Raw genomic sequence first — 15,503 nt, forward strand, 5'->3', positions numbered from 1 at the left:
GTGGTACCATTGATAGAAAGAGGAAAATTGGGAAGAGGAGGGCTTGGGGGTAAAAAATAATGAGTTCAATTTTGCACATGCTGAATTGAAAATGTCTACAAGGTACATCCAGTTCGAGATGTCCAATAGGCAGTTGGAAATGTGAGTCTAGAGGTTAGGAGAAAGGTTAGAACAGAATAAATAGATCTGAGAATCATCAGCATAGAGGTGATAATTGAATTCATGGGGGCTGACAAGATCACAGAGAAAAATAATGCACAGAGAGAAAAAAAAAGAAAGACCAGGACAAAACCTCAGAGGACACTTATGGTTAGCTGTTGTAACCTGAATGAAGATCCAGTAAAGGCCATTGAAAAGGAGTGGTCCAACAGGTAGGAGAAACAGGAAAGAATGCTGTCATAGAAATCTAAAAAGAAGAAAGGATCAAGGAGAAAAGGGTGATCAACAGAATCAAAGGATTCCAAGGCAGTAAAAGTATCATCATCATCACATCATCATCATTGATCAATTACTTTACTCTACTGATGAGGGAACTGAGAACCACAAGAGAGAAGTGGCTTGCCTGTAGTCATATAGCTAGTAAATGATAAAGTCAGGACTCAAAGCCAGGTTTTCTGACTAAATCAAAAATTCAGTCCACTACACCACCATGGTAAGAAAGTCACCAAGATTCTCCCAGTACCCAGCTTTAGTGTTTCATAACTCATCTCTTTGCCCAAAGATTTATGTTGGAAGAAGGATGATAGAAGCTGATCATCTGGGAAAAGATTCCATTCTAGATATGGTCATTTCAGAATGATTAAAATCAAACTCAGTAACTGTGAGGCACCATATATAGCTTCTCTGCTCCCAAAAGGAGTCAATTCCTATATCATTTGGTTTCTCTTTTGCATTTTTTCCTACTCTCACAGTGTACTGAGCAATGAAAATAGAAAGGTGAGGGGGCTTTGACTCCCCCAAGTAGTTAATTAACTAAGATCTTCCAGGACCTCTAAAAACTCCATCTCTTCGTGCCTTCAGACACCTTCTCCAGTTTTCTCAGAAGATAAGGTACCTATTTAGATTCATTTAGTCCTGTCTGGAGTCTCACAAATTATAAACAAATGCGATGCTGTACTATTCTACACACATACTAAATTCGACCAGAAATGAGTTGACAAATTCACAGAAACATTTCCTTTAAATCCGCGGGATATTTTCTCACACACAGAGAACAGACATTGTTATGTTTCTAACGAAAACATGACTTCTAATGTGTTACTAATTTGGGTCCCCCAAAATAACTGCCCGCTTTTCTCTTTTCTCATTCACATCTGCCAGCTCTCCTATTTCCCATTTATGGAGTATACAGACAACAGAGGAAAATACAGCCGCGCCTTTTACCTCTTTTTGTTTTCATTTATCGCCTTGCAGCAGGTGAAGAAACAGAGTAAATGACTGGGGAAAACATCCCTGCTCAGCTGCCTGAGGCAATTTTGCTTCTTTTTGCTCCTTTTTCGTTTGCATGTATGTGTGTTGTGTTTTTTTTCTACCAGCTCAGAGTTGGTTGCAATTTAGTGATGTTTCTATCATGTGTTTGTATTTCTTATATTGTGCCCTTTATCAGTCAGAATACAGAAATTCCCATTAGCTCCAATGACACTGGATAACATTTGATTTGGTCCCTGTGTGAAGATAGTCATAATTTCTACTGCATTTCTACTTGCAATTTCCAAAGGCTGGCTACCAGCTTGTCAACATCTTCTTGGAAGAGTCAGTTTTGTCATGCTTATTTCATAGGCAGGGCACCAAGAATATCAGTCTTGTCTCTTCTATGTCCAGTTCTATTAATCCATTGGGTCATAGACCTTTAGAGTTCTTAGTTCCAAGGAGACATGCAACTGTTTCCTGGACTCTTTTTTTCCTGTTCTACTCCATCAAAAAGCATTGTATAGTATTTATTTGCAAGCGGTGGTACACTGGAAAGTTGTCAGAATACCCACAAATTCAGTTTACTGTATATAGCTTGTTATAATATTGTTTTCCCTGATGGCTTAAAGTATAACCATTCCTTTATTTATTCAAAGTCAACAAACATTTAGTGAGTGTCCATGATATGCAAGATAACTTCAGGAAAACCAAACTCTGTCCTGAATATATCTGAGTTGGTTTGCAAAGGGCTTTTATATAAAACTGTCTGACATTGTACACCCTAGAATACCAACCAAGGTCTGAATCAACTTGTCAAATGTCAACTTGAAAACAGCAGCCTTATTGGATATTTATAGATTTTGGACCCAACTGAAGGCAACAAACAAGTAAATATATAACCCAGGATCTCATAATTTAGATACTTTGGGGAATGAAATTAGGAGGACCATAAACTTTAGATGAATTAAAGGATAAAGCTTTGTTAGTTTGTTTTACACCTGTGTTACATGTTCACTAACCAGTCAATTCTCAGATGTTTTACAAATGTTACCTGGCTCTTTGCTGTGTTTATTCCCCTCTTCCACTTCAAGACAGTAGAGACAAAGAGAACAGAGTAGAAATAGTGCTCAGTCCTACATTATAGGAGAAACTGATGTTTCCACACTAATGTGGAACTGATGAGTTTCCCAAGATACAGTCTATTTCCTCACTGTGGAATTCCATACAGGTTGTGGGAACAAAAATTCAAACATTCTACACTAAAATGTGCAATGTTTATCTTTAAAGTCCTGGATATCCTTCATATAGATGAAATAGCTAAGATGTCATCTTGCCATTGCAGGTGTCCTGGAGATCACCCCAGATGACCCCCGCTGGATTGGTGCCTGGTGGGTAGGCTTCCTGCTCTGTGGTGCCTTACTCTTCTTTTCCTCTCTCTTGATGTTTGGGTTTCCACAATCCCTGTCCCCACACCCAGATCCCACAGTGGAGAGTGAGCAAGCCATGCTCCCTGAAAGAGACTACGAAAGACCCAAGCCCAGCAACGGTGTCCTGAGGTACCCACTTGAGGCAGACAACAGCACTTCCTGTTTTCAGCAGTTAAGAGGTAATGAATTCTCTAGGTACTCAGTATTCTCTAACCTTCTGAAGGTGAATAGTTAAATTCACCACCATGTGCTAATGTGAGGTTAAAAACAAACGTTGGCTCTGTTGCGATTTCCCTCTCTGGATAGCTCAAAAAAAATTATATTCATGGAATTGGAAGTTTGTTAATCAATGCTACTACACCAGATACAATATAAGAAGTTGTGCCAACTTCTTTAAACCACTACACGATTTGGTATATCTAGCAATAGGAATGTATTTCATCTTGCAGGATGGATCTCAAGGATTCCTGAAAAGCTATTTCTAAAGTGAATTTATATAGATTGAATTGTTTTCCCTGTTGAATTGCATTTAAAAGTTGGAGCTATGTTCCTCTGGCCAAGACATTTGGCCTCAGATATTTTAAAAAAGTAATATTTAAGAAGGTAACAAATCTTTTAAAAACATATTTAAATGAAAAATGATAATGTTTCTGATAAAATGTTAATAATCAAAGTGCATCTGTAAACATTTTATGAAAGGGACTCAGAATTATTTTGGTATTTGATGCAATAGCTTTTAAAAGGCTTGAAAAAAATGAGAAGCTAATAGAGCAGAAGACATTGAACTTGAAAACCCCTTGATCTTTATCAGACCCTGTCGTTAATATCACACATGTAGTGATCCCTGGTTTCTCAGGTACTATTCCCTGGCAATTTATAGCAATGGCTCAATTTTAGAAATGAACCATCCAGGGAAGCAGGTCGAAAATAAGGACAGTATTTTGAAATGAAATAATGAAATAGATTAGGGTCCATGTTACTAGAGAATTCATCCAAAGAAGCCTGAAAAAATCTATAAAATTAATCTTCAGAGGTGGTAAATCCAATATGTTCCTGATCTTAAAATTCTATAATAGTAAATGCCTATGTGCCTAGTCTGTAGACTAAAGTATACCTGTCCATGTAGTAACTAATGCAACTTCCCAGAAAGAACCAATTTAATTAATGTACATTGACATTCAGATGTCTCCATTACAGTACTATACTGGACAAGTTCAGAGTAGGTTATAAGAATTAACAGTATTTTTGTCTTTCGGTTGTATATGAATCTTCATGACCCCATGGACCAATTGTCCATGGCATTTTCTTGGCACGGATACTAGAGTGGTTTGTCATTTCCTTCTCTAGTTTTTTGTTTGTTTGTTTGTTTGTTTAATGCAGGCTAGGGTTAAGTGACTTGCCCATGGTCACACAAGCTAGTAAGTGTCTGAGGTCAGATTTGAAATCTGATCTTTCTGACTCTAGACCCAGTGGTCTTATCCACTGTACCACCTAGCTGTCCAATTAAGAGTATACATTTATATAACAGAAGGGATACCAGTTGAGCTAGTCTAACAGTGTATATATTCCTTGAGTAGGTACTTGAGATAGACCGTGAGCTAGATCCAGAGTTGAATAGGAAGAGTTACATTTGGCAAAGAATACAAGAATAATTTCAGAAGAATGCCTTGGATAGCATGAATTGGATGTCATATAGATAGATATATCATATACATGGGTGTGTGTATATATATATATATATATATGTACATATGTAAATGTGTGTATATGTGTGTGTATATACACTAAACATTTCCAAAATAGAACTCATTATCTTTTTCTCCAAACACTCCCTTCTTCCCAACTTAATCATTGCTATCCAGATTGCTACAGTTTTACCTTCCCAGTCACCTAGGCTTGCAACTTTGATGTTCTACTTGAGTTCTTATACTATATTCAATCTGTAACCAAATCTTGTTTCTGTATTCACAACATTGTGGGTAAAATTGCCAGTGCTAGAATGAGTCAGAACCAGAACCGAAACCAAACTCAAATTAAAAGGTTAGGAACCAATGAGGATTTACAGAGTTTATCAGCAAGGGAGCCCCACCAGAAGGGCAAAGACTTTCTGAAGGAATGAAAAGACAATGCTTACATAGGTTTCAATTTAGGCAGGAGGTGAATTAGATATGAAGTTACCTTAGAAGTGGGGACAGCTTTTTGCAGGGAGCTTGCAGGGTATGAATAGAAGATGTGGGGGCAGCTAGATGGCGCAGTGGTAAAGCACTAGCCCTGGATTCAGGAGTACCTGAGTTCAAATCTGGCCTCAGACGCTTGACACTTACCAGCTGTGTGACCCTGGGCAAGTCACTTAACCCTTATTGCCCTGCAAAAAAAAAAAAAAAAAGCAAAAAAAAAAAAAGAAGATGTGGTATCCTTTTATTGGACAGGGTCCATTGATGGGGATGTTAACAGGAAGGGTTCTTCTTCAGGTTAGCTATCTCTTGTAACCCCACCCTACCAGATAGGACTGCCCTTGCTATTTCAACAGAAAGGAAGATGGAAGACAGGGTTGGGGCTGCACTAAAAAGAGGATTGGGGCAAGCTAGAGGAACTGCATGCAGACAATGGAATTGTTTTAGCTTTCTCTGATACCCACACCATCTTTCCTATATATATATATCGCCTTCTCTCCACCCATCACCCTATTTCAAAATCTCATAAACTCACTCCTGGGCCATTGCAATAGCCTACTTCCTCAGATCTCTTTAGTTAGGCAACAAGGATTCATTAATTACTATATGCCAGGCAGAGACAAAGAAGGGCAAAAACAGCTCCTGACCTCAAGGGGTGCACATTATAATAGCGGATATAACATGCAAATAACTGTACATAAAAGGTATTTACAGGATCAGTGAAAGGTAGGTAATCTCAGAAGAAACTGTCCCACTCCAATCCATCCTCCACTCAGCTGACCAAGTGATTTTTCTAAAAAATACAGGTCTAATCATGTCACACAACACCCTCCTTCTCCAATTCACTAAGCTCTGGGGTTCACCCTATTGCCTTCAGGATTAAGTGTAAATTCTGCTGTTTCACATTTAAAGTCCTTTACATATAGTGCATTGAAATTTCCAACATGCTTTACATATATTAACACATTTGATCCTCACTGCACCCCTGTGAACTAGGTGCTGTTATGATCTCCATTTTACAAATGAGGAAATTGAGACATAGAGAGGTGAAATGACTTGTCCACAGTTATTCAGCAAGTATCTGAGACAGGATTCAAAATCAGGTCTTGCTGACCCCATCAGTCTTCTTTGAAAATGAAAGACAAAGAAGAACACTATTCACTGTGCCACCTCGCTGCCTCCCTATCCCCCCCTCATTTTATACTAGCTAGACAGACCTACCTACTGTTCATCAAATAGGACACCGTATGTCTTGAATCCATGTCTTTAGACCGGCTGCTACCTATGCCTAGAATCTGTCCTTCACCTTCACCTTTTAGCTTTCCTGGCTTTCTTCAACTCAGCTCAAATCACTCCTTCTGGAGAAGATCTTTCTCAATCCCCCTGTTGCTAGAACCTTCTACCTGTGATTACCTTCTATTTATCATATATGCATATAGTTATGTGTCATTTAAAATATTAGAGACTAGCCTGTTTCTTTCCTAAATTATCAGGGAACTAGGCTAGGGTTTCTAAGATATTACTACTTATAAATGAATGGCTATTACACCCATTTAGGTAGTAAGCATTTATCAAATCATATTAAATGTTAGGAGAGTACCGACCGCATTTAACACAAGCCGATAAACCCTCAGCACCATATCGTCTAAAAGAGTACATGAGCCCCCAGCAGAATTCAGAAATTCTACATTACCTAGAGAGAGCTATGGGACTGCCTTCCTCACCAACTGTGTCATCCAGAATGGCATTCGCCTCCATTTTTACTCTTCTGATAGAGGTGGCTCTTACACACTGATCAAAGCTAATTGGCTAACATCATTCAATTCCATTGGTTGACCAGACCTGAGGATGGTCCATATTAAAATGAGTTTTACCCATGACCTAATGATATAATGACTTAATGGGGAAGTGCACAAAAAGACTGTCTCTGAAGGGCAAGGCAGATGAATTCTAGGTGTGGCTAATCTCATCTGGTCAATCTCTGTTTCTATTGATCTACCCATGGGCTCCTGGGCTGGTCCTAAAAGGGATTAGTAAAAGTTTCTAAAAACTACTTTTTCTGAAATGGGGTTCCTAGGTCCCCCCAAAACCATTATCAATAATAATTTTTTCACAGTTATTTACATATCATCTCTCCCATTAGAATGTGAACTTCTTGAGGGCAGGAACAGTGTCTTTCTTTGTATCTCCAGCATTTAGATAGTGCCTGACACATAGTAGGCACTTAACAAATGCTTAATGACTAATAGATTAATTAATTAAAGAATTAGTATTGCAGGTAACTACAAAGGAAATGCTAATACACATATATATATATAATTTATATATAGGGTAAAATTAGTCTGTAGCATATTCCAACAGTGACTTTTTAAAAATGAAATAAATGGAATAATAATTGTCATCATAACATTTATTACTAGGAAAGGAGATGAACCAGTAATGTATTAAAAGTGAGAGATAATAGATGGATTGTCCAAATATTGTAGTAATATCCCAGAAAAACGCTAAAATAACCAGAGCTAGACCTTCAGTGCATTTTCTATTTAAAATATTTTAGAAAGCTATGAACAAGAAATATAGGATGATAAGATATTGGCTGGACCGTGATCATTGTCTTGCAGGCGGCTGGGTGGTATAGTGGGTAGAGTGCTGGACCTGGAGTTAGGAAAACCTAAATTCAAATCAAGCCTCAGATACCTAATAGCTTTGTGATCCTGGGCAAGTCCCTTAATAGCTGTCTTCCTCAGTTTCCTCATATGTAAAATGGGAATAATAATAGTAACTCCTGCGCAGGGTTATTGTGAGGATAAAAATGAGATGATATTTATAAAACATTTTGCAAGCCTTAAAGTACTCAGTAATTCTAACTATTATTAGCTAATATTATTCATCAGTGAAAGGTATATTCACATAGGTGAAATCACAGATCCACATAAGTATTTAAGCATTGAAGTATACCACAAAAGCTGTATCCCATGAGGAAGCATAAATAATATATACCAGCTATTTCTCAGTAAATAAATATGAATATAAACATATGAAGTTAATAGTTCATTTAATAGTGTTTTGACTCCTGGAAATTTCTGCAGTTTTATTACCAATTCCAGAAAGACAAGAGAATGGCTCAGCTTGAGAGTAGCGTACCAGAGAACTTTAGGATTTTATGTATTTCCCCTTGACTTTTCTTATAACTTGGTCCCATAAATACGTCTCTCTTAGAAAGAAACACGCACAAAGCAAACGGACCCAATTCAAAAAGCTCCAGGCCTGCTTTTGAGCAGAGCCAAGGCAAAATGATGGAATCTTCTTTTCCAGAGGTCCATCTGCTTACCCCAGTGATAGAGCAGCAAGCGTCTAGTCACCAACTTGATAAAGAAAGAAACCAGAAATGAAAAAAGTCTGGTATCAAGTGGGGGCTAGATTACATTCCAGAATACTGGTCAAGTTCAGTAAAGGGATGGAATAGGCCTTGCCAGTCTAGATTTTGCATCACCTCAGGCCAGCTCCATTGTTTATGAGGGGAGTCACAAAGTGCTACAATAAAATTCAGTTTAATGCAATTTCATCTTTAAAAAATGTTTTTGATGTATATAGCACTTGCTAAGGACTGAAAAGAGGGGAAATGAGAGTTTAACTGAATAGAACAAATTGAAGCTGCTATTCTCTAGCCTAGGGGAATGACAAGGGATTGGGAAATTGGGGGGAAGAAGGGGGTCACAAAACCATGCAAATAACGGATGGCTATTACAACTCCACAAAGGTTGAGCATCACCCAAAGGGTTTTTGTTTATACACTCATAGGCTCCACTTCCAATAATTAATACTTCTTAATTTAGAATTAACCATACCCAAAGGCTATGTCTGAGTTCTATTAATGAGCATAAGTAAAAATCTGAAACTAAAGGAAGGCAATACAACTCTGGAAATTCTCAGAAAACAAAACACTTTTAAATGAACTATTGACTTAATAAACAATTATTACCTATGCAAACATATGAAAAGAGAGCTAGTAGGTATTATTTAGTTTCATATGTCATAGGATTAGAGGCTCATAGTGTTAGAAATATAAGGGGCTGGGGCAGCTAGGTGGCACAGTGGACAAAGCAGCAGCCCTGGATTCAGGAGGACCCGAGTTCAAATCCAGCCTCAGACACTGACACTAGCTGTGTGACCCTGAGCAAGTCACTTAATCCTCATTACCCTGCAAAAAAACAAAAACAAAACAAAAAAAGAAATATAAGGGGCTGGAAAGGCCACCTAATCCAATCCCTTTATTTTATACATGGGGAACATGATGATAAAAAGAGCATGTGAACAGGGTCATATGGCTAGTGTGGATCTAAGTGTGGTATTCAATTAACTAAGAACTATACAAGTGTATATACATATATGTGTGCATGTTTGGGTGGATGTATATATATTTTTATATATACATATATATGTGTGTGTGTGTGTGTGTGTGTGTGTGTATACACACATACCTATATCTGCATCTGTATCTCTATATCATCTATATCTATATCTATTGGTCCAGACTTGTGATTTCTACTCTAGTAGACAACTCCCTCTAGCAATGCAGATCAACATCTACTTTGCAATTTATAGCCTTACAGAATTTCCTAGTGTAGTGAGAGGTTAAGGGACCAACTGGTCCAGGTTCATATAACCAGTATATGGTAGTTCACACAGCCAGTATATGGCATCTCTCTATGCCACCTATGTATAGAACAAAAACTATGTGAAGTATTAAGTGGCATTCTTTGACTTTGTTTGATATGTATACTGTCAAAGACTCACAAGTAGATAGAGAGCCAGGTCGGAGTCAGGAAGACCTGAGTTCAAATCAAGCTTCCGATACTTACTAGCTGTGTGACCCTGAGCAAGTCACTTAATCCCATGTGCCTGACTTTCCTCATGTATCGAATGAGCTGAAGAAGGACATGGCAAACCACCCCGGTATCTTTGCCAAGAGCACCCCAAATGAGGTCTCGAAGATTCGGACACAACTGAAACAACTCAACGACAAAACTCTCAAAGAACTTACTGCAATATTAACTTTATTACCCAATAACACTGTAACGATTGGAATAACGCCACCTGCTGGATACTTACTGTAGAAGAGTTCTGCCCATGAAGGGAAGGTCTTTGAGGGCAAGACCAGGAGTCAGGAAGTGACGCGGGCTAGTGGGAGGAGGAAGGAAGAGACTGGCGCTCAGTCTGGCTCTCTTTCCTGGGGACGCTGGCGGAGAAGGGAGCTAAAAATGTGCTCTCCCTTTAATAGATAGAAATCTAGGCCTTTCTCTCTCTCTTTACCAAATTCTTATTCTCCTTAATAAATGCTTAAAAGCCTAACTCTTGCTAAAGCTTATAATTTATTGGCGACCACTCATTAGATATTTTAGACAGACTAGCTAGAATTTTAGCCCTTAACAACACAGTTAATGTACTAATTAGCCAGTGAAAATAAATGGTTAGTTGATGTTACCCTAAAAATAACATTTTAAAAATATCTCACCTTCATAGTTTGAACTTGCTGTTTTCCCCCTTATTTTTCAACTTTATTTATAAAAAGCTTCATATTCTGTTTCATGCAGTACTTGGGCTCCAATTCTGGGTTAAGAAGGCAGGGAAGCGAATAAAAATATCTACTAGAATTTTGCCTTTTCCTCCAATGATGACATAGGGGATCTTCAGGAAAGAGAAAAACCTTGCTTCCCAACTAGTTCTCTCTTTGTCTAACATTCTTAGGCATTGTCCATGTTTAAATGTTTATTTTATTAGTGTGATAGATATTGAAGACAATGGTAAACAATACTTTTTGCTTTCAAGGAACTTCCAGCCAAGTTTAGGGGAAAAAAATTAGATATGTGAATTGTCCTGAGAATAACAACAAAACAAAATTTAAAAAAAGAATGAAAGAAAAAGCATTTAAGCACCTACCTTGCTCAAAACTTTGTGCTAAGCACTAAGGATAAAAATAGAAAAACAAGAAAATACCCATTATCAAGGATCATACATTATAATGGAGTATATAAAAGAGACAGGAAGTTTCCGCTCTAAGGCAAGAAAGGTGCAGAGCTCTGGCATTTATAAAACTGTCTATTAAATTTTCAGTTTGAGCATTTACAACTCAGAAATTGGCAACTGCTACAAACCAGGGCTTGCTGTATAGTTTTGTTCACATTCTAAATTTTAGAAAGTGATGGAGAAAATCTTAATAATGCAGAGTAAACTTAAAAGTATATCTTGCATACATTTTTTTCAGAGAGCTAATTTTTAAATATTTACTGGTGTCAAGCAGACTGAACTGGCCTCTAACCTGTGGATGACTAGAGCTGAACAGAACAGGCTAGAGACAGGAGAATCAAAAATCAAAAGTTTAATTTCAAAGTGAGGGAAATGGCTTGCAAATAAGGAGGCAAGTTAAACACATGTACCAGGGTCCCACACCTTGAGGGTAACCAACTTTAATGAGACTAAACCTTAATTGATATATCCATGGCTAGACAAAAAGTCAAAATAGTATAGCATAGCAACAGTAGCATAGTAGGGCAGGGCTTCATGTCTGGACCTGTTGGTGCTTTTCCAAGCTTAAGGACCATCAGTTCTGTGATTTAGTTGCAACAGTATTCATCCAGAGGGTGAGTACAAAGGATTGTTATTATTCCAAGGTCAGGGCACAGCTTGCTTGCTGGACCTTAGCTCTGGAGAACAGGGTGTCTCCTAATAGTATCTTAATACCAGCAAAGCATTGGAAAGGTCCCATAGTCCTTAGCATGCAGTAGGACAAAAGATTTTTTTAAATGTTGTTTCCATTGATAAAAACCTATCTGTTTCTGATTTGGAAGCATTTGAAAGTACCAAGGAGTTCTGTGTTGAGAACTTTCTTTTCTGGGTCTTCAGTAGCTATTCCGGTGAGGAATTCGGGCTATAACCTATAAAAACAGTTACAGGGTTGCATCTCATGGGCTGGACTGGAAGCAGGTCAAGTGATAGCAAAATGATAGAAAAAGATAGGAGAGGGGGAAGCTAGGTGGCACAGTGGATAAAGCACCAGCCCTGGATTCAGGAGGACCTGAGTTCAAATCTGGCCTCAGACACTTGACACTTACTAGCTGTGTGACCCTGGGCAAGTCACTTAACCCCCATTGCTCTGCGAAGAAGAAGAAGAAGAAGAAGAAGAAGAAGAAGAAGAAGAAGAAGAAGAAGAAGAAGAAGAAGAAGAAGAAGAAGAAGAAGAAGAAGAAGAAGAAGAAGAGATTAACAGTTTCTTGCAAGGCTGCCAAAGATGTATAATACTTTATATGTTCTCCCATAACATGACTACCCTCCTTTCAAGCATTAAGTGGAACTGCTCTGCCCAAAAAGGCATGTATTAATGACAATCTTGTGTACCTATAAATCATAAAAACACACCAATACTTATAGTAAGAATTTGTCTATACAATTTGTATCTTTAGGCTCCAGTGGAAAAGATATGAAGGATTTAGTGCTTCTACAAAGTTGGCTAGGAAGAATGCTTAGACTCCTAGAATCATAGGATGGCCCAAGGACCATAGAGTTGGTCTAGTCTATCTCTTTCATCCTCCAGAAGAAGAGAATGAGCCTCAGAGAGGCATAGGGATCAGGAAGATTTGGGGATGACCCTGCAAAAGGTACTTAAATTTTCTGGACCTCAGTTTCTTCATCTGTAAAAGAAGGAGGTTAGAATTGTCATGGGAGTTTTCCAACCTGGATTCCATAAGAATTCATGGAGAATCTGATTCATCATGAGGTTCACAAGACTAGATGTCAAAAAGTGAGTAGCCAGACCAAAAGGAAAAGAGGTTGCAAAGCTGTGATGTGTATATCTATAGTAATCTATAACTGCTATTGTACAGTACTATGCATTCATTATACAGTTAGCAATTAAAGATGGCTACAGAAGTACATTTCACAGCTTTGCAACTTCTGTGTAACAGCCTTTGTAGTGACCATCTCATAACTTGTTTGCAGTGTTGACAGAAAAGAATCTGGTTCTTGGACTTCTTCACAGAAAGAAGTCTGATAAACAATGCTATGTTTTGCACACAAGTTGTACAAACTGAATTTTTTCTCTGAGTCAATTGCCCACTTTGTGAGAAATCTGCTAACATGCTCTTTTAAAAGGTCATGCTACTTCTGGTCAGGAAAGCAAACTCTTTGTATTATTTCTCTGGTAATGGAAATGGATTCCTATGGATCCATCACTGCCATATACCTGGTGTCCCTTGTGTTCACTAGCATGCATTTTGCAAAATATCTGGGCAGAGGAGAATACATGGCCCTAGAATTATCAGTTAATTTGTCAATGTGAAGATCAAATAGTGATCTAATCAGCTGAGCTAACTAGTTAAGGATAATGCATAGCTGACATGTTTGTTTAGCAGTCTTTCTAAAATTTATCAGGGAAGTATAATGAATGTAATGGGCTATTTCAGTGGTTTACATTTCTTTGTTTATTTATAGGTTTTTGTGAGTCTTTTGTGTCTTATTTATGTTTCTCTAGCTGCCCCATATCCCTATTTGCATAATGTATTTGAGTACCTATATGAGTTTTAAGGATCCTAATACCTACATTGGGGAAACATGGACATAGGTTATGCTTAAACCTTAATTGAAACTTTACCAGGGTAAAAATTTGGGGTGGGGACACAATCCCAAGAAATAAGCTGGCCCTTTGTAGTAAGCCCCATCCCCCGCCCCCTGGGATGAGATCAGGTTTGAGTGAACCCAGAAGAGGTAGGAGGTGCCCTGGGCTACAGGTCACATCTATATACTTTGTGTTTACCTATCTGTAAACATTTCACCCACCCACCTCCAATGGAATATAAGGTCCTTGACAGCAAGGACTCTCACTTTTGTATTCCTATCCCTAGTTCCCAGCATAACTCTTGGCACACAGTAGAAATTTAATTAATACTTGTTGATCAATTGAACATTAGTGCCCATATTTGCTTTCAAGGATGTTTGGCTGGAAGCAAAGTTAAAATGTAATAACCAAACCTAGAAGCATAGTATATAAACAGCCCATGGCATAGAGATGCATAGGATCATAGATTTAGAGTTGGAAGGAGCCTCAGCGGTAATATCATCTAATATCTTCATTGCACAGATGAGAAAATTGAGAACAGATATTGTGACATGCCCAAGGTCACCCAAGTAGGAAGAAGCAGAGCAAGGATATGAAACCAGTTCCCCTGAGTCCAAGCCCAGCCTTCTTTCTTTCCATTGTATCTGTTGAATAGATGGGGACTGTTCATTCTGAAAAATAATTCTTCATTTTATTTTTTTTAAGGCTTTGCCAGAGTTTTCCTTTAAATAGCCACCTCCCAGGGGCAGCTGGGTGGTGCAGTGGATAAAGCTCTGGCCCTGGATTCAGGAGGACCTGAGTTCATATCCTGCCTCAGACACTTAACACTTACTAGCTGTGTGACCTTGGGCAAGTCACTTAACCCTCATTGCCCCCCCCAAAAAAAACCCCATAAATAGCCACCTCTCCTTGTGCCTTTAAAATATGATTTGTTTTATAAAAGTCAGATTTAGATAAAACTTTTCAGGAACACATAGGTTTCTTAGAATTGTAGATGGAAGGGAGGCATCCAACTTGGCTTTGGGACTAACTAAGTCTAACCACCTGGTTTTACAGATTAGGAAACTAAGGCCCCAAGCAGTGGACAACTGTTGTTGTTGGGAGGGGTCATCCTTTGTTTTCCAAGAGCAAATGGCAGAGCTGGACTTTGAAATCAGTTCCCCCAGTTCTAAATCCAAGTGTTCCTGGCAATGTATCCCACTACCACTATAGGCGTTGCTTAAAGTTACACACACATATGTATATGAATATGTGTATGTGTGTATATGTATATATGTATATGCTTATATGTGCATGTAGGTATAGTATGAATATATAAGCAAATCACTACTGTCTGTGTACTAGGAGAAAGGTAGTATCTTATTTTACCTTTGAAATTTATTATATGATTTCTTTCTTTCTTTCTTTCTTTCTTTCTTTCTTTCTTTCTTTTTTTTTTGCTGGGCAATGAGGGTTAAGTGACTTGCCCGGTGTCTCAGATCACATTTGAACTCAGGTCCTTCTGAATCCAGGGTCGGTGCTTTATCCACTGCACCACCTAACTGCCCAACAGTTACTTTTAAATTTTGAACATTAAGGAATTCTGGTTTGGGGTTTTGGGTAGAGAGAAGTATCAAGAAGTAACTAACCTGAGGACAAATGTTCATTGGATAGTAGTAGAAGAGGCTTGCAAATAGCTGAGGGTGGAGTGTAGGCACTTGAGAGTGCCTCACAGGTGACAGATTTTCTTTTAAAATTTTCAGTATTGAAGTAGTGAGGAGAGAGGGTGGAAAGGCAAGGAAGAGCAGCCCCAAACATGTATGAAGCTTGTGTTAGAATTAGAATTGGATTATTCAAGTCATCCAGTATAATTTTCAGAATCAAGATAAGGAATCAGTTCTA

The 15,503-nt window shown here is 38.3% G+C and overlaps 1 protein-coding gene across 3 annotated transcripts in view; it reads left to right on the top strand.

Annotated features, from left to right (window-relative positions):
• SLCO3A1 (solute carrier organic anion transporter family member 3A1) overlaps nt 1-15,503 on the top strand; it is a 386,759-nt gene that overhangs the window by 307,069 nt on the left and 64,187 nt on the right. For all 3 annotated transcript variants that reach the window (XM_043986124.1, XM_043986123.1, XM_043986122.1), the window contains exon 4: nt 2,753-3,016. In XM_043986124.1, the coding sequence (XP_043842059.1) occupies nt 2,753-3,016 (264 nt within the window). The remainder of the gene's footprint in view (nt 1-2,752; nt 3,017-15,503) is intronic.

The sequence above is a fragment of the Dromiciops gliroides genome, chromosome 2 (assembly GCF_019393635.1).
Source record: "Dromiciops gliroides isolate mDroGli1 chromosome 2, mDroGli1.pri, whole genome shotgun sequence".
Classification (NCBI taxonomy): domain Eukaryota; kingdom Metazoa; phylum Chordata; class Mammalia; order Microbiotheria; family Microbiotheriidae; genus Dromiciops; species Dromiciops gliroides.